We start from the raw sequence: 19,271 nt of genomic DNA, 5'->3' as shown, positions 1-19,271 counted from the left end.
GTCCGCTTTTTTTTGTTTATTTCTGTGCCTGCTCCTCCTCCAGGGCCCTTTCAAAATAGCCTAGGGTACAGAACACTTACACACTTTTGCCCCTTTGATAGGGAAGTGTTCTATTGTATTCAGGACATATTTGGGAGTGTATATGAAGAGATTCCCCCACTTTTTTGACCCCCTGAAGTGCCCTACATCAATAGATATAGCTTATATACAGGAAAATACAAAATATGTTCCCGTGTATGTATTTCTAGATAGATATACTTGGAAAAATTATCCCCAGCATCTATTAAACAGCAGGAATAATGTATAAGGAGCCCAGGACCATAGGAGAATCCCCTGTTCCATAGTGCACCCTCCCTTTCCTAGTGGTTCACCCCCTGTGAAAGTTTTTCCTGTAGGGTCGGACCTTCAGAGTGGTGGGGAGTCTATTCCTATGCATATTCAGAGTATATCTATCACCTAGCTACCATAGGAAACCTATAGGTTCGTTCAACAGGAACAAAATATGTAAAATCACATTTTCGACATTTTTGATGTTTTTCAGTATTTTACCCTTGCATACATGATCACCCCTTCTCATATATCATCAGTAGCACATATATAAATGCATTGTATCCCAAGGATCAGCTCAAAATAGGCCGGGGCTTTGAGTTAGTGTATATACTTGATATTTCTACTGATAAGGGGCCCATACCTTTGAATCATCGATGTTTATTAATCGGACACCTGGGATGCCTCTAATACATATCCCTAATTATAGCTTTAACGTTTTAGAAAGATCCATCAAGGATTGAGTGAATTACAAGCAAAATAACATATATGTGAAAAGTGACAATTGACATCTGTTCACACAAAGTCACATTTATATATGATACAGGTCGAAGATTTCATTAAAAATGTGTAGGATACATGATAGACTACCTAAGAAACCTATACTACATACTGCCCTGAGGGCAGAGTGTTGATGGGGGGGATGTGGTGTAGAAGTGTTTGAATTGGTGGCCCATAGCAAAGTATACACCAACTGATCATTTTCGATGTTTTGAACTTTGGGACATTTAAAGTTTCCCACACTTGATTTCTTATCTATTTCACTTCCACAGCTCTCTATTCTGGGTGGATCTTTCTGTATTTTTGAGTCCATGATACGGAATATATGTGAAATGTACTCCAGGTGTCTGATTATTAAATTTCGATGTTTCAAAAGTATGGGCCCCTTATCAGTAGAAATAGCAAGTATACACACTAGCTCAAAACTCCGGCCCATTTTAAACTGATATTTGGTATACAAAGCATATATATATATACAACTGATGATATATGAGCAGGTTGGATCATGTGTGCAAGGGTGAGATACTGAAAAACATCAAAAATGTCGAAAATGTGATTTTACATATTTTGTTCCTGTTGAACGAACCTATAGGTTTCCTATGGTAGCTAGGTGATAGATATACTCTGAATATGCATAGGAATAGACTCCCCACCACTCTGAAGGTCCGACCCTACAGGAAAAACTTTCACAGGGGGTGAACCACTAGGAAAGGGAGGGTGCACTATGGAACAGGGGATTCTCCTATGGTCCTGGGCTCCTTATACATTATTCCTGCTGTTTAATAGATGCTGGGGATAATTTTTCCAAGTATATCTATCTAGAAATACATACACGGGAACATATTTTGTATTTTCCTGTATATAAGCTATATCTATTGATGTAGGGCACTTCAGGGGGTCAAAAAAGTGGGGGAATCTCTTCATATACACTCCCAAATATGTCCTGAATACAATAGAACACTTCCCTATCAAAGGGGCAAAAGTGTGTAAGTGTTCTGTACCCTAGGCTATTTTGAAAGGGCCCTGGAGGAGGAGCAGGCACAGAAATAAACAAAAAAAGCGGACTATTATATTATAATATACTTATATATGAAGGGAGACCTATTGTGGTGTGGTGGTGAAGCTGCACTGAGGTGGGGAGGGTGTGGGAATAATTGATATTGTGGAGATTCCCAAAATGGGCGATGTTTTTGGTGTTGTGGGGTCATTCCCACACTGTGTGGCTGAAAAATGCGAACATGTGATGTGTGGGAATAATGTGGGAAGGCCTGACATCACCTTGCTTGCAAGGTCATATCACCTGAGACACAGCCGAAAAAGCTCTGCAAGCAGATGTGATACACATCTGGAGTAAGATTTTGAATATATCAAACCATTTGTATGCTGTACGGATAATGGACAGTTTTATAATAAAATCACAAATAAGAATGAGGATCAAATTCTATCAATCAAATTCAGAGTAAGTTTACCAAAAAGAGGGTGAGTTTATTCCATAATCTGCATATGTTACAGATTGACTGAATTTTTAAAATTTAGTGACAGATATGAAGACGCCTCTGACTTTGCAATTGTTCGTGCATATTTCACGTGACATTTCCGAGGGAAGACTTAACATCAAATTACATATCAGACTTCAGGTCTGCCTCTGCAATAAGCTCGAAAATAAATCTAAAAAATAATCATTATTTGCCGATGTGACAAATGTGTTTACAAATTATGAATATGGCGAAGATATGTACTAGTGGCCCTCTGAGTACCCCACTAAAAGGTCCACTGGGGTGGAATACTGCTCATAAAAGTTTTGGGTATCTCCATTGCTGAGAGTCTCAACCGAGGAACTTGAGAAAATAGGGGTGTTTGATTGAGATGGCGAGAACGATATATTGAGTCACGATTCAAACAAAGTGGATAAGAGTTGCGCTGCAATTGTGCAACATACGAGTATTTACTGCATTTGATAAGTAACTCTCCCCGTGCATATCATGGGTTTCATCGATGGACATTGGCAGAATGATAAACATCCTACCAAATGGTCAGTAAACCTTAAATTCAAAGATGCAACTACGAACCAAGCACAGTAATTCGAAGTCCTTGCGAGCATCAATAAATGCCCAAGCACCGCTTGAATTGGCTTTGTACCAAATGTCATTATACCAATTACGAGGGAGCCATGCGATTGCAATAGAATTGTTAGAGGTGCGTTTCGCCTCCATGGAGCGGGGGAGCGAGGTATTACCAACTGGAACTGACATATTTTCCTCATATGTTGCAGGTGCGTAGGACTCAACTGCATGAAGTAGATCAGTGATTGCTGGGCTGATCCACGGGAGAGTCACACGCCTCACGATCTTTGGTTTCGCACCTATAGCAGTGTCTGTTTCATCCCCGCTCATGCCATCAACATCCAACCGGTCAATGATGCGCTTGATTGTGTCCCAGGTTTGAGGATTGCGGTGGTGATTTTGTTCGGCGATTTTTTGACATCTTTCGAGCGTCTGGAAGCACATGAGGCACAAAATGAGGGAAATAGCAATACCCACTTACCCCATGCTTGCAAGTGTTAAGCCTATCCAGACATTGCCTCCGAGTGCTATGAGAAGACAGTTCACGAGTAGCTTCCTCCCTCTCTTGAATGTCTCTAAATTCTTCTATCTTGCTGCGCTGTCGATAGGCTTGCTGAGTTCGACGAAGTTTGTCGATGCAGAGTAGGCGCAAGTCGCCGAGGTTCATTGTATCTTCATTGAAAATTACCGATGGATAACTACCTGTCTGAATTTTTTCTTGAAAGTCCACCACCATCAAGTTGATCACCTCTGTATTCCATAGAGAGGATCTCAAAGAGTCTTGCCAGTCGATGGTGATGTTGCCCAAACTTGGTGAGCTTTCATTGTAATGAGTAAAAGCGTGAACCATTTGTGACAGAGGTGATTGTGGCAAGGGACCAGTCTTGGATCGTAGAAGATGTTTCTCCCGTAGATATATCCGAAATGAGCGCTAGGATTGATATTGGTCAGCCCCTATTCACTTGGAACACCCCAGACGTACATGTAATTGATTCTTGATGCCCCGCTTCCCCGGGTGCTTCCTGTGAGGAGAAGGTGTTAGATTGTCGTCACAATCAGGCTGGCTAGCATCGTCATCTTCAGATGACCCACGATGTTTCCAGGCGCGTGTGAGAGCAGGTGGAGTGGTGTGAGAGCAGGTAGAGTGGATGCTCCTAATTTCACCAGTTATCTGTTCAATAATTGTTGGTATCATAGCGTCAACTGCACACCTGAGAGCAGGCACAACTACCTTGTCGGACAGTTGAGCAACTTGCTGATTTACCAACTGTCCCAGATAATTTTCTGTGATGAGCGGCAAGGGCAGTGCTCTGTGTCGTCCAGAACTTGTAGGAATATCGGACGCTGGTTCCAAATGGGTTATAGGGCTGATGAGCGGGAGTGGAGTGGCTGCTGGCACATCTTGATCCATTGGAATTTCACGATTGGCATGGGAAGGTGGCTCACCGTTTATAGGAGTATTGCGCATGGGAGTATTGTTTTGTTGAGCGTCGGTGATGGTTATCTGGGCAGTTGTCGGAGAAGATGGATGAACGAGTGCAGCAGAGATATCTAGAGATGCTATTGGGATGGATGAAGGGCCAGGGGACGTGAATGAAATGGTAGCAGGAGGCGGGGACAAAGACTTGGTGGGGCCACATGAAGAGCCGGTGAGTGTAGTGGATTGGAGGGAGGCGATATTTAATGGGTGGGATTGAGGGGTAGACTTGGACACACGGTGCGGAGAGTGGCTGGAATGTCGTTCACGTGGAGTGAAAGAGGTGTATGGCCTGTATGGCCTGTATGCCAATGAAGTATTAAGCCTGTTCTCTAAATTAGCACGATGTTCTGGCACAGTTGGGCCTTGCGAAATGGGAGTCCCGCGAGTGATAAAACTAGAAAAGATTGCAACCTCAAAGTCAGTGCTAGTATGTGCGTCCAGCTCAGTCATGTACTTGCGGGCGGTCCGCCCGATTACAACGAGTGCTGTGGCAAGGTTTTGGGGACTTGGATTGATCTCTGAATTGTCACGCAGGATAAAGTTGTCTCCATGTTGAGCCATAACCACAGGTAGAGAAATAGGTCGGTCGGTCTCACACGATGTAGCATCATGATATACTCGCAATGAAGTCCGCAATTATATGGCATCCGCTTGCTTCGTCTGCCTGACAACTAAATGAAACAAAACAAGTTCGAATAAGATTAGATAACAATAGGCCAAGGGGAACAAGTCCTAATAAGAATGCACCGTGAACACTGAATCGTCTAATCGGTAGTCACAATTGGGGGTTAATACATAACAATGACCTTGTTGTTTTCAAAGACTACAATAACATTGAGATTGATGCCACACAAAGTGTAAAGTATACGATACTACGATACTACGATACTATGATACTACTACTACATTAAGTCTACATGATAGAAAAAGAAAGTCTGTGAAATAAGGTTTTGAGTCCTAAGTAGTGAATGGGAGAATCAGACTCCGCCGGAAGTACCTGAAGTGGCTGAGTGGCTGAGTGGCTGAGTGGTTGAGCGGCTACCAGCAAGTTCCGTCGGAGTTTCGACTGACTCAAATTCACTACTTAGGCAGCAAATCCCTGTTTCATTGCTTTCTTTCCTCCTATCACAGTCGTTTACAATCATTATGTTAATCTTTTTACTTATGCAGACTGTAGAATTGTAGACTCATAGATTTATATCTTAAATTTCAGTTTGGATGCGTAGTAGTTTTGTAAACTTATGGTGGTGGTTCTGATCTCCAATCACATTTCAAAATGTTACGTGAGTCTTGCAAAAGACTGAAGTCTAGCGCATACCCCGCGTACGCCGTTGTATAGGTCGTTTTGTTTCGTGCATTAAAGAAAGTTAAATCGTCATACAGACCGAATTGAAACATCGAACACTCCCGCCAAGCCTCACATACCTTGTCGGATCGACTTGATATCGTTTTTCATATAGGATACAGCAGGCAAGTTTCTGTGCTTTGATTCCACCACATCCTTATACTTATCTTAAGGTCAAAGCACTTTCCCTATCCCTGAAGGTTACACCATGGTTATTGTGTGCCCTCGTTTGCTTGACGGCTATTGTCGTTGACGCGATTCAAACACAGGCTACCGGCTTCCCATATTGTCATAGATCAGAATGTGCATAACTACGTCAATTACCAATTTTCTAGTCCCCCTCTTTCCTGCATCATTTGCTAACTTTAAACATCATTTGTTGTCTAAGCAATAACTTAGAACTGAGGTAGCGGGCGCTGCCGCAATGTAATGGACTAAACAGTGGTATTTGTTCTTGTATTTGCTTGCTGCTGAGTGCCTAGCGAGTTCTGGAACACCCCAGTGATTTCTGGAGCATCAGTGACTCAGTCCGATTCACTACTTATGGTGCTAAATCTCGCTCACTTTTTCTTTTTCTTTCCCCTCTCCCAACACAAGAAGGGGACGAGCCTCTTATGTGGTATCACCATGATGAGCACCTCCACATCTGGGATCTTGCCAACTGTCAGCTCGTCCAGCGCATTTCCTACATGTCGCCTCCAGCCATGCATGGATAATCTCTTGCAAAACGATCTTGTAGGTAACGTCCTGTGGGAAGAAACTGATCTCCCCGCCACCACTTCTTCTCTCATGGATCACATCATCCCAAAATCGAGTATCCGCAGACCAGTTATTGAGAACATTACTTACGCGACTGGAGTGCTGATATTCGTCGATCACAAGTGGCAACTCGATAAACATCAGAACAAGCAGATGCTGAAACAGAAACAGAAGCAGGCGCCGGACGACACTGATTCAGATACAGAGGAGTTGGGGACAGATTGTGAAGGTTCCTCTGTGTCAGGGCAGGAAGGTTCCTCCGCGTCAGCCGCGCCTGACGCCAGTGATCAGGGCTGGGACTCTCAAGAATATGACCCTAACCAACCAAACAGAAAGCCGACCCCGAAGCAGACACCAGAGCAAAAATGGGTGTGTCTCTTCAATACTGTCTATACGGCCATGCGCATGACATATAGGGCAATGTTCCCTCATCACTCGCCCATGTACCCTTTTGAACCTGCAGATCACAAACGCCCGCATCAGCAATGGTCACCGGAGTTTTGCAATGCTCCCATTCCAGACGTGACCAACATCCAGAAGCCTGATGTAGTCCTTCTTGATCGTGACGTTCAACCGAAAAGCTGGGCACACGTCCTCACATGCATTGAGATCACTGAATCTGATCTTGGCACAAACCATGACATACCGTTGTTCAAGGGGGTTATCACCAAAGGTTATCTCATGATGCGAGAACAGCCCTGGCGTCGGTTCATCATGCTATTTAGTCTGGCAGCAAACCATCTTCGCGCCCATTACATGGACCACTCAGGCCTGATCATCACACGTCCCATCCTAATCACCGCAAACCCAATGCGTCTTGTCGACATGTTAAACACCATGTCACTGGGGAACAATAAATCCCATGGCATGGATCCCACCATACACATGTGCAACAAGTCCTGCAAGCAAACACAATGCGAAGTGGGGGACCAGGCGATCGGCTGGATAGAGGACAAGGAGAAGCAGAAATTATTGATCATCGCTATTTTGTGGAGAAGCCAGGGTCTTTTCTCTCACGGGACTATTTGCTATCACGTTTGGGATAAGGATGGCGTTGAATATGCACTAAAGGATTGTTGGGTGGATGAGGCAAAGAAAGATCATGAAGAAAAGGTTCTTGAGATGGTCCGGGGCATTCCTAATGTAGTTACTCTCATTGCCACTTGGGATGTTGAGTACGAGGGAGAGCCCGACTCTACATTGCGCATCCATAACCGCCACAGGAAATTCAGTCCTGAATTTCGCTGTAAATATCACCAACGCATGCTTTTGACCCCTTGTGGAGAGCCGCTGTCGACATTTTCAACTAAACGAGAGCTAATAAGCGCTTTTCGAGACCTCGTAGTCAGTGGGTTTCTTCTTTGACTGTTCGAATTAAGCTTAATCTTTACATTGATTTTTTTTAGCGCACAAGGCAATGACCGAGAGGAAAGTCCTACACAGAGACCTTAGTCCCAACAACTTGATCATCTATAAAGGATGTGGCTTCTTCATCGATTTTGACCACGCCCAGATCATCGTGCAATGCAATATTAGTGTTCGTGCATGGGGTACCATAAGTTCAAGTTCGAAGGTTAATCTGGTATAAGTGGCTGATCCCAATGTTCGAAGGGCACCTCGCCGTACATGTCTATCTGCCTTCTCCGTTATCTCCATTCAGCATCTAAACTGACAGATAAGGATCTTGTCATGATGGGACAGACTGCCAGCGATGATCTCGAGTCTCTTTTCTACATTTTTGTCGAATTTGTGACTACATATGACGGGCTGCATGGTAAGATAATATACCCGAAGACAGAACAGTGGGCCGATCTATTGGAGGACATAGGCTCCAGGGCTGTTTCGTACAAGTCGGGGCTATTACTCGTAAAGCGCGACGAGGAGTTGATGAACTGTACAATGGCTTACTTTGGCCAACTCAAGTATCTCGTTCAGGAGTGGCACCTCAAATTTCTTCAGGCAGTTGAAGAAAGTTGCGAGAGTGGCATTCATCACAAGGATATCGAGGAGGGTCCTCGTGAAATGGATATATCATGAAGCTGCTGATGAGCCCCTTCCGGTTGCTCAAGCCTCGTCATTGAGTCCAGTCAGCATCTTACCTCTTCCAGTTTCCTCATCGTTCGAATCGGAAGACTGTCCCGGTGAAGAGACCGTAATGTCGTCAATACGTCAATACTTGCCTTTGTATGTTTTGTAGTATCAAGTTATGCGTCTGCTATTGTGACGCCTCCTACTACCTGCTGCTCGTCGACGTCCCTCGCTTCACGGAGTGCATGCTTTTCTGTATGACTACATATGATTATCTTGGACTCTCATTTCCTTGCACTACTATTTTACTTCATGACCTCGTTTGCTCAGGCCTTGTTTAGACATGCCCGGATTCTGCCAGCATCTTCAATATTGTTACCCTGCTATTGATATGTTCGCATACATGCTGTTTCGTGGCAGGCCTGCATTTATGAACTATAAAAGTAAGCTCTTTGGGACTGTTGGTGTATGACGCATGTTATGATTTGCAACATCACATTGGACTCCATCTATGTTTTCTCTATTGTCCCATGTAGGTGAGATGACGCACCCAGCAACTTCTTCCAAGGACAACAGAGCCAACAATGATCCTGATCTACATCATCCAAGAGGGTCCAAGTTGACGAAAGTTGATCTAACACAAAACGCAAAACCATAGCCGTCGAATCAACTCGGTGACAGCGGGGTTCACACAATGACGGTAGCTTACTACGTAATAGTCTGGGATATACCGGTGACACCATACAATCAGTCAAATTTGAGGTCCCAGGGCTATTTCATTTATGATTTCTCCATCCAGTTCAGCCCCTTGTTGGAGAGGTCAGGCTGCGGTTTGTCTGCCTTGGCTTTTCGGGGTGGTTTTCAATAACTGGAGTTGGACAGCCATGAGTCAACCTCAAGTGATCAAGGAACCAAAGGTGTGGATCCTCTCTCTCCACAGTTTGGCTAGTGGATCTGGAGCCAGGAGAATGTTTGTCCTAGTTTTGTGATTGAGTGCTCCGTGATCAATTGAAGGAAGTTCAAACTTCACATTGACTCGAGTTCATATTGTAGCATGAACTTCTTCCAGTCAAGTGACTGATTGCGTCCATCTTCACAACCTTTTTTCCAGAGTTATTTAGTATCGAGAAACACGTAAGTACTAAGGCAAGGATACTAACAACTCTGTCACCTACCAGACAACTCTTGGCAGTGATATGATTGTGAATTTCGCTTTCCATCTACCTGGTGTCTGGCCTTTGGGCCGTCTTGTTCGGCACTCAATACGGAGCCAGTCATCTCAAACACCTAAATCGCCTCGGGCGGTTTTAAAGGAAGTATTGGTTGATTGTTTGATACAAGCTGGCTGGAATCTCATGTGCCTAATAGATTTTCTAGTGATATGGTTCGATGGTCAAACCGCTGGACCAGTCCTCACTGCAACCAAGGTAGTGATCCGATTATGTGGACTATCCCTATAGATCCCTATCAGGAGGGTCTACTTCATTAAGAGCGATTGATCCAAGTGAACATCACGGATGAATTGGCAGTGGTATCCATGAACAAGAGTGCATCTGTTGTTCGTATCTTCTTTATTCTGGAACGGCACTGCTGACCTTGCTCCAGCACTGGCATGGAACTAATCAGTATTGGTCATTGGATGGAGCAGCCACGGTCATATGGTGTCCTATAGCCCATCTGGGCATTTTTTTCATGTAGGGCTTTACACCAGTAAACCAGAGCAGGTCATTTTGGTGCAAAATCATGTTGTGTCTGCAAATTATTATTACTGGTCTATCATATATCAGGTATCATTCACATGTCGTGCTCTAGTACTGTTGGTACAGTGGTTTCATTGTTGATGCAGGCGAAGGTTTGAGAGAACCCTCGGTCATTTATGACCAGATCCCTACCTGTGCATGTATGACATTGATAACGGTCTTAAGCTTGACCATGTATGTTGTTTGCATGTGTCGACGACAATCTAGCATCGACCATCCTTACTATCACGGATTGTTAGGATGATCAGCGTTTCTACTACTTTAACTCAACCATCTAGTCAAAGGTGCCACATGAACGCCTACAACATCGCCTTATCCGCTACTCCTGATGTGATTCTCATTAATGACCCCGGACGTAATCTAAATGGACCACTGGTACCTCTTTAAGTCCTGAGTGTCGCGCATGGTCAATGAATATGGTATGCAAATCAAACTTCGTGTTCACGATTAACAACCACATGTTTACAGTTGTTGAGGCAGATATCAATGCCTCCGGTCGTAGACTCGATCTTTCCCAGTCACCAGTACTCTTTTATCCTGGTTGCAGATCAGTCAGTCAACAACAAGTCATGTCCAATTATGATTCAACTAACTCTGCGATGCTTGGATATAATGAGGCCCCGGCACTGGAACCCATCGACAGACATTGGACTACACGCAATCCTTTCAAGTTGTTGGAATAGAACTTGTATCCGCTAGAAAACCCTGCAGTCTGGTGGCGCAAACTGTCGATAAATCTGGTCAGTGTATGGGATGATGTGAGACACCTCATCAATGGCTACAGCCAGATCTCGCTGTCTACTTCGGTTTCAATATAAACTTTAAACGGACCTCTGGAGGCTTCTCAGCTGCAATCCAATGGGTCTGTTTACACCTTGCTTGCTAACAAAATCATTGAGCTGTCTATACCCGGCGGACAACACGAGGGACCGATGAACAATGTCACTCTTCTTCACCTTATGTTCTCGTGCACCATCCTCGCAAGTGAGTATCACTTGTTATATCCATTTCGCACTCTAGCTGATGTATCGCACAGCACATATTTTCTGTTGTAAGAAGCACTGGTAGTAACACCTACAACTACACTGGTCCTGTCTAGTGGGATACGACGAGCAATGGTGGATCAGGTGATCATGTAACAATCCGCTTTAGAACTGATATTAATCCTGTACCATGCTCCTCCCACTGGTATGATCAAGAAACTGTTGCTTGCATGACTGATTTACATGACAGCTCCTCTAGCCACATTGACTTTCACCTTGAAAATTAGTGTTAAATTTGGTCATCTATGCTCGTTCAAGCTCAGGTGCTTAGGTGTTTCGATGGCTCAAGGGAAGTAGGTGTTGTCTCGCTGTCAGGTGACCAAAATGATCCAGAGGCTGTGATCTTCACGATGATACTGCATCGTCCCTGAAGTAACAAGTAAGGCTCAGATCTTACATCTTGTATCCTAGTGTCCTTTCTCGCTTACAGTGGCTCAAAAAACTGTCCACATGTTTGTGCTATTTTCACTATTTTCATTATTGTATATGAATGAACAGGTAGACTTGGGATATGCCAGTGGGGTACTCTGTAGTACTCCTTTGGGGCATGAATTTGAGCCCTTGCCCGTGGGAATTTATGGTAATGTGGTGGCACTATAAGCCTCACAAAATGATGACTCATGTGGACAGTTTTTTGACCCTAGATTAAAATTATATAAATCATTAGTTATGACACCATAAAGTCATGCCACTATTAAATAAATTATGAAGTGGTGTCATTATGACATTATTAAACCTATCTCTAAGTATATAATGAAGTGTGTCCCATATATCATAGTCATAATCACCATGAAAACCATCTCCTCTGCTCAAAGGGATAATATCCTTTCTCTGTCTACTACTGGCCTCTCTACTCGTCAAATAGCCTCTAGAACTGGTTTATGTAAGTCTACTGTAGCTAACCTCATCAAAGAATGTCACCCAGACAAGGAAAACTCCAGTGGAGGTCGTCCATCCAAACTCACCTCTACTGATAGGAGGGTTATTATTTAACATATCACCACAGGAAAGGCTGATAATGCCGTCCAAGTCACTCATCATATCAATTCCATCATTCCTACTCCAGTTTCTTCACAAACAGTGAGGAATGTCCTCAAGGAAGCCAATCTTAGGGTCGTAACAAAGAAGAAAAAGCCTCTTCTTTCCATCACTCATAGGAAGAGAAGACTAGCCTTTGCCCTAGCTCATCAAAACTGGACTGTAGAGGACTGGAAGCAGGTCATATGGTCAGATGAGACTAAAATCAATAGAATTGGGTCAGATGGGAAGGTACATGTGTGGAAAAAGAAGGGGGGGCCCTCTTACAGACAGAGAGATTAATGGAACTCTCAAGTTTGGAGGAGGTTCTTTAATGGTATGGGGATGTATGGTGTGGAACTTCTGGTGTGAGAATGCTTGCAGAAGTTGAGGGGAGGATGGATGCTGAGCAGTATATGGATATCCTCCATTATCAGCCTTTCCTGTGGTGATATGTTAAATAATAACCCTCCTATCAGTAGAGGTGAGTTTGGATGGACGACCTCCACTGGAGTTTTCCTTGTCTGGGTGACATTCTTTGATGAGGTTAGCTACAGTAGACTTACATAAACCAGTTCTAGAGGCTATTTGACGAGTAGAGAGGCCAGTAGTAGACAGAGAAAGGATATTATCCCTTTGAGCAGAGGAGATGGTTTTCATGGTGATTATGACTATGATATATGGGACACACTTCATTATATACTTAGAGATAGGTTTAATAATGTCATAATGACACCACTTCATAATTTATTTAATAGTGGCATGACTTTATGGTGTCATAACTAATGATTTATATAATTTTAATCTAGGGTCAAAAAACTGTCCACATGAGTCATCATTTTGTGAGGCTTATAGTGCCACCACATTACCATAAATTCCCACGGGCAAGGGCTCAAATTCATGCCCCAAAGGAGTACTACAGAGTACCCCACTGGCATATCCCCAGTCTACCTGTTCATTCATATACAATAATGTAAATAGTGAAAATAGCACAAACATGTGGACAGTTTTTTGAGCCACTGTACATAGCCGCATGGAAGCAGTTATGTTCGAGCTACGATGACCTGTCACCATCGGAACGAATCGTGGACCAGCATCACCGATATGTTATGAAACACCAGGTCGGTCATTAATTTTGTTAGCAAACTCAAACGTTAGAGACTTTATTAGGATTGAGCCGCCGTGAATTAATTTATCCTTCATGACTTGCGTCAACCGCAGCACTTCAGATCAATGAAGTGGCCTTGTGGGAGCGTGTACTTTCGCGCAGTGGAGTATGCCCGAGGCTATCGGCTGCTGTGCTCCACTGCTTCATTGCTGCCCAGTAGTCAAATCTCCTGGTCTCCATTGGCAGCCCGGCCTTGAGGTGCTGCATGATCAGGCCGTGTAACAACATCGATCACAGTAAGAATGCGCCGAGTACCACAAGGCATTCAATCAAAACTGTCAAGCAGACAATGAGCTTGTGAGTTATGACAGTCACTGTGCGCATAGCAACTATCAATTTCCAGCTAGTGGGCATAGAAGGAACTCTTACTAGGTCTTCCCTGTCTTCCTGAATCGTCCATGGTCTGACTTTTGTACGTACAGCTCAACACATTTTATGTGTTTTCTGTTTTGAGGGCCGAGCTTGTCGAGAAAGATGGAGAGGTGACAACGATGATCGAATAAGCAAGAAAAGTGATAAAAAATGTATAATGACATATGAATAGAAAAAGTAGTCACCCGAGAACAGTTTGTCACTGCGTTCTGTACCCAACCCCATCAAAATAACCTGATTCCCGCATAAAGGACGTCCGACATTCATCAAGTCTTGAATCCTGTGATACCAAGCCGAGTCCAGCGAGTTCCGAAGGTAGTGGCCGACTATGTTGGCCATGGTATGAGGCCACAGAAGACGAACTGTATTGGTGAAAAGCGTGCGCCTGGGGGGGCGGAGCTGTAAGTGGAGTCTGACTATATTGCTGCGAGGATTCGCTTGCTGGGGCCCAGTGATAGGTGGATGACCCCACAACAGGTGCAGGAGCATGGTGCGCTTGGTGTACATGCAATGCAGCTGAATGGGAGACATGATGCTGGGGAGGATATGTATAATCAGAACTCTGGGGCTGTCGCCATAGGTGGGTTGGAATGCTGGTGCTTGCACTAGGTGCAGGGAGATCATCAGAGTGATGCATATCATAACGACCACCACGGTTCGAAGCTGACTGAGTCCAGTCAGTTGAAGATTTCGGGCGATATAATTTGGCAGTTTGCTGCTCAGTGGAACTAGCTTCTAGATATGTGCTGCTGCTAGAAGAAGCCTCCGGGTAGTCTGCAGGTAGACCTGAAGGTCGCTTCGCCGACATGAATCTAGTTCTTCCAGCAAAGATGTCGAGTTCATCATCATCTTGCTCTACTTTCACGCTCCATTGCTGACCAAGCTGTTGTGATGGCTGTTCATGCTGAGCAGCAGTGAGGGGTATGTGCGCGTTCTCACTCAGTTTCGTAAGCATTGGCTGCGACAACCGATCCATTACATAGTGTAACAAGCGTGATGGCAATAAGCACTGACCAAGGCTTGAGCAGCACATCTGCTATGTGCAGCTGCCCTTGAGAAAAGAAGGCAGGCATCATCCAATTCCTTCATAGCATTAGACGCCAGTGGAGACCGTGGGCCTCGAGTGACAATTGTCCCAAAGACGATCTGTTGGACTATCAGTCGTGATCGACATTGAGACCAAAAAATGCCTACGGCAGAAGAAAATGCAAAGGTCCAGACAGTCCAAAAGCAAGCACAGAGACTAGGATATTCCTGAAAAGCTTGTTGGACGGTTCGCAGTATCGTCTGAGTCGCCCGGTAAGCAGCCAAAAATGATGGCACGTAGGCACTCTTTTACGGATTCACAGGGTTTTCAATGATAGCCTGCGCAAAGAAACTGCGATGAATGTAAAGTAGTACTAAGCAACAGGTTAGTCACACAATAGCCAGTCGGTGTACAAGGGCAGTCTAATAACAAGTTTCCCGAGAGTGAGACATCACAAGATGGTTCCTCAGAAATTGGTGGTGGCGAGGTACTGGACGCCGAAGAGGCGATTAGAGCTGCAGGATCCGGGATCGGAAACTTGCGAAATTTACGATCAATTTCCATGATTACCGCATAACTCGGTGCTTCAGCTGTCAAGGTACGAGTGGCGACCTCTGCGACACACTCGGCCGCATACCTGATTCCCCATAATGCGACTATACTGAAAAGGTTCATTGGGTAAAGACGAGCAAACAAACTTGAAGACTCACATTCTGCTTGATGGCCAAGTTCTCCGTCACCCCCGCTGTCTGGGAAACGGCAGTCTATCTAAGCTAAGGAAAAACTCGGTGGGCATCTGGTGTTTAAGCTCTATGTTTGGGAATGTCAATGAAACCAATGTAAGGAAGAGAAGCCAAGCTGCATTTACATTCCAGGCATCAGCAACAAAGAGATCCCAAAAGAGAATGCGCCGTTTTTGCACGACTTTGGCAGGAAGACCCCACTTTGCACTATCCCAATCTTGGGTGCAGAAGCCGAGTGAGATTAGATTGTTCCTTGACAGAAATGTATAAATGTATGAAGACCAATCTAGATCAAGCTCTCATTTAAGTGAGAATCACATGAATGGAAAGACTACGCATGGTTTGGGAAAGATGAGCAGCAAGGATAAGCAATGACCATGTCGTTTCCATGCTGGTCTCTTTGGCCGCAAGTTCATTGCCACTCATAGCATTGTAGATACTCAACAGATGAAGCGCCTGAATAGTAATTAGGGAGGGCTTTTCCAAGACCGGCCACAAACAGATGGCAGCATGGGCAAGTTGATGATAGTGTTCAGCCTCAGCATTGGACGGTTCCTGCACAAGGTCCATGAGAGCTCCAACGGCAAAAACAAGTAAAGGAAGACCAAGGTCATGAGCTCCTTTGGTTTCGTCTGATGGTGGCACAGGGCCATTTGAGTAATATATCGGAAGTAACTCTTCCATCACTTGATCCTGAGACACACTGCAAAACAGCCAGCCAGCTTGTTTGAGATAAGTCTGCGCAAGGTACTTGGCCCATTCCAAAGGTGGCAGATGACTTTCTATCAATTCCTGAACAGCTGCTACCGGACCCATGGGGGTGAAAGGGAACGCCTGCGAAAACATCCTAAATTCTTGCGGTAATCCAGGGCTCCTTGAGTCTCTTCCGGATTCTAGACTAGATGCATCTGCAGTCTCTGGTGGAACTTTATCCGCCTAATAGGAAGTCTGCATGAGCATAGCCCAACATGAAGTAAGATACGCACCATCAACAAGCACTACCGGGGGCGATAAGTATGTCTTTCACTGAGTAAAGGATAGAACACTCACTTCAGATCCGCCTGTGGGGCCGAAAAACCATGATATGCCATGATCAGTGATGGAAAGCGTTCCAAATGCGTCCAGGATCTCTGGAGGATTCAACAGTTCTGCAGTGCTATCTCCAGCAACAATGCCATATTCGTCCTTTTGATCCACACCATGAAGGTCGTCGCGAAGAAGAGGATGGGGTTCTGTCGAATGCTGTGACTGAAGGGATCCAAGAGCGTCTTCTAATTGCCGAATACATCCACTCATGCTGGCTATCTGCTGATGAAGATGCTCAGTTGCCACCAGGACAAAGCTTGGTGCAAAAATCAAGACAATGAACACTAACGAGAGTTATGTAGTGCGTACCGGGTCCCCTGTCCAGTAGCCAAGCTGCCTAAGAATACAACAAGTGTAAATGGTTATTACGGAGAGCATGAGGTGATACCACCACTTACCATTTGGACACAACACAGCACAACCTCATCTCTCGGTGACTAACCTGCCTCAATTTCCCGAGCTATAACATGAATAACACGTTCATAAAAAGGTCAAAAGTAATTAACAAAAGTACTTGCCTGCTTACTGGCCATGACGGTAAGAATGAAAGAAATGTGCCTTCGTAATACCCTTGCAACGGGACGGCACTCCATTGTACTCTTTATTGTGTATTCATTTCGAGTAGTCTGACTTTGGAGTCAAAAAAAATAAGGTGCGCACTGCACAACGCTGCCGCGCATAGCATGGAATTGGAAACTCTACATACCCTCGTAGACAGCGACGGCTTCCTCAACCCAGGGTAGCCTGAAGAAATCACTCCTATGCAACTCCTCAGCATGGATAGTAGCACCCTCACTCAGTCCACTTCCAAGCACACTTTCCAAGTCGCGAGACTGCGACGCCAGCCACGTCTGTATGAAATTCGCTGGGTCGTTGGCAAAACTTTGAAGGAATTGCTGCTTCATGTGTGAGTTATGTAGTGATTGTGCTAACAGCGTGATCTGCATTTCACCGATATTAGAGAAAGGGAGTCAGACCTGAGGGAGTGGACATTTACCTCGTCATCTAACTTGGTGAGGTCGGACATGCTATCTTTACTTGACTGCATCATCACCATGATGGGGTTCTTCAAGTTGGTGTCCTCCATCTTGATCTCAATATCCCATGCAGAATGGTGCTCTGGGGGTATCCGTGCTGGGTTGATGGAGTAATGAATGATTACAGGTCCTGGAGGCATCAAATATCGATTGACTGGCTCTGGTTGTTGGTGGAACATGATGCCTTCTCCGCCACAGATCTGCAATCATACAATTGGTATGATAGTGAAGAGTCAACAGAATCAACTTACCGGTCTCAAATAATCGTCAGCATGTATTCTTCAACAATCAGTTTTATCTTGCAGGCCGTGTATTTTGATATAATTCCACATAGCCTGGATGATGCCAACACGACTCTCCTCTTTGATGCCCAAGACGTTACCTGAAAGGTGGCATCAAGTTTAGAATTCATGAAGATACACAAGACATACCCAAGTCTGGAGCCACTTTATACCGCTCTGGTGTCTGCTCGAGATATATGATGAAACGCACTTTCATTGGCTGGTCTCCAGTTCACCTTATGATGAACCCATCTAGAGGCGACTGAATGGCTGGAACTCGAGGCCACTGAAAAGACAAGTAAGAACTAGACAATGTTCCCATCTGGATACAAGGTAGGGTCATGGTCAAGCTCGACAATCATTCATTTTATGAGAGTCGAGAATTTCCGAGGCAGAACCCTGTCTCATGCACATTGATTTGGAAGCTTCATAGGCGTCAAAGCAATGCATTGATGCTCGCTGAAATAGACGTGCCTCTAGTAATCGCCCTTCGACCTTCAGGGACCATGCTGGAATTCACTGCCCCGTCTTGAAGTTTACTCCCTCAGCAGCTTTGCCAGTTTGCCACGCCTGCCCAGAAACTGTGTAGCTCAAGAATAACCGAAGTGTACACGTAGTCTGATCATCATCTGTTTAATAGACCAATCATCAATTGTAGGAATGTGAAACGTACGGTCGGATTGCGTGCCAATACGTCTTGCACTTCCACCTTTTTCTGGTTCATCATCCAGTCAAGCTTTGGTACATTTTTGAGTCCTCAGCGAACTCTGGGAGCTGGGCAAGAGCATTTGGAACAGATTTGTCTGTGATTTTACATCTCCTGGGGATACCTTAGTAGGTTTATAAAATAAACTTTGTGAGGAGCGTACTTTGCAGCTTTCACCCCGTCCATCAATTGTGGTGAACATTTGAAATTTGCAAACTTGAATGATGGTCAATGATTGTGTCTCAGGCTCTCGATGTCATGTGCAGACATCGTTGCCCATTGTTGTTTGACAGACTCAGGTATGCGTCGAGTCTGTTGGCAGTGGTGGATGTGATAATGTTTAATCCCGAAGCTGTGATCTGACTAACCACTCTGAAAGTAAACAAAAGCAGTGAGTCGTGCAAATGGAATCTGGTCTATCGATTTGGAAATAGCTGTAAATGTAGAATCAATGTAGACATTTGGGATTCTGACCAAAATATATGATTGACAGAGGGTATATAGTATATGTGATATGATAACATATAT

General features: G+C 44.5%; 4 protein-coding genes across 4 annotated transcripts; 1 reads left to right on the top strand and 3 right to left on the bottom strand.

Annotated features, from left to right (window-relative positions):
- Positions 1-2,817: 2,817 nt before the first annotated feature.
- EDB91DRAFT_1250010 (uncharacterized protein) lies at positions 2,818-4,932 on the bottom strand (the record flags this gene model as incomplete). Its single annotated transcript, XM_041323173.1, has 5 exons — positions 2,818-2,850; positions 2,898-3,323; positions 3,373-3,822; positions 3,874-4,045; positions 4,103-4,932. 5 exons carry the CDS (start codon positions 4,930-4,932, stop codon positions 2,818-2,820), a joined length of 1,911 nt encoding a protein of 636 aa, XP_041175583.1.
- Positions 4,933-6,343: 1,411 nt separating this feature from the next.
- EDB91DRAFT_1250009 (uncharacterized protein) lies at positions 6,344-8,512 on the top strand (the record flags this gene model as incomplete). The annotated part of the gene is made up of 3 exons (XM_041323172.1): positions 6,344-7,823; positions 7,882-8,048; positions 8,087-8,512. The coding sequence occupies 3 exons, from the start codon at positions 6,344-6,346 to the stop codon at positions 8,510-8,512; spliced, it is 2,073 nt and encodes a 690-aa protein (XP_041175582.1).
- A 5,432-nt stretch (positions 8,513-13,944) lies between these two features.
- On the bottom strand, positions 13,945-17,252 carry EDB91DRAFT_1142251 (uncharacterized protein; the record flags this gene model as incomplete). The annotated part of the gene is made up of 11 exons (XM_041319041.1): positions 13,945-14,821; positions 14,878-15,009; positions 15,058-15,150; positions 15,211-15,263; positions 15,304-15,546; positions 15,601-15,658; positions 15,759-15,850; positions 15,969-16,569; positions 16,684-16,975; positions 17,029-17,056; positions 17,246-17,252. The coding sequence occupies 11 exons, from the start codon at positions 17,250-17,252 to the stop codon at positions 14,063-14,065; spliced, it is 2,358 nt and encodes a 785-aa protein (XP_041175581.1). The 3' UTR covers positions 13,945-14,062.
- Positions 17,253-17,417: 165 nt separating this feature from the next.
- Positions 17,418-18,930, bottom strand: EDB91DRAFT_1142248 (uncharacterized protein; the record flags this gene model as incomplete). The annotated part of the gene is made up of 10 exons (XM_041319040.1): positions 17,418-17,660; positions 17,717-17,956; positions 18,008-18,035; positions 18,087-18,138; positions 18,188-18,262; positions 18,436-18,440; positions 18,558-18,655; positions 18,711-18,773; positions 18,833-18,857; positions 18,907-18,930. Coding segments are annotated over 10 exons (853 nt in total), but the record flags the coding sequence as incomplete, so codon positions are not given.
- Positions 18,931-19,271: the final 341 nt, after the last annotated feature.

Source organism: Suillus paluster, assembly GCF_016628075.1.
Source record: "Suillus paluster strain FC165 chromosome Unknown EDB91scaffold_39, whole genome shotgun sequence".
Taxonomy (NCBI): domain Eukaryota; kingdom Fungi; phylum Basidiomycota; class Agaricomycetes; order Boletales; family Suillaceae; genus Suillus; species Suillus paluster.
This window is presented reverse-complemented; position numbering and strand designations above follow the sequence as displayed.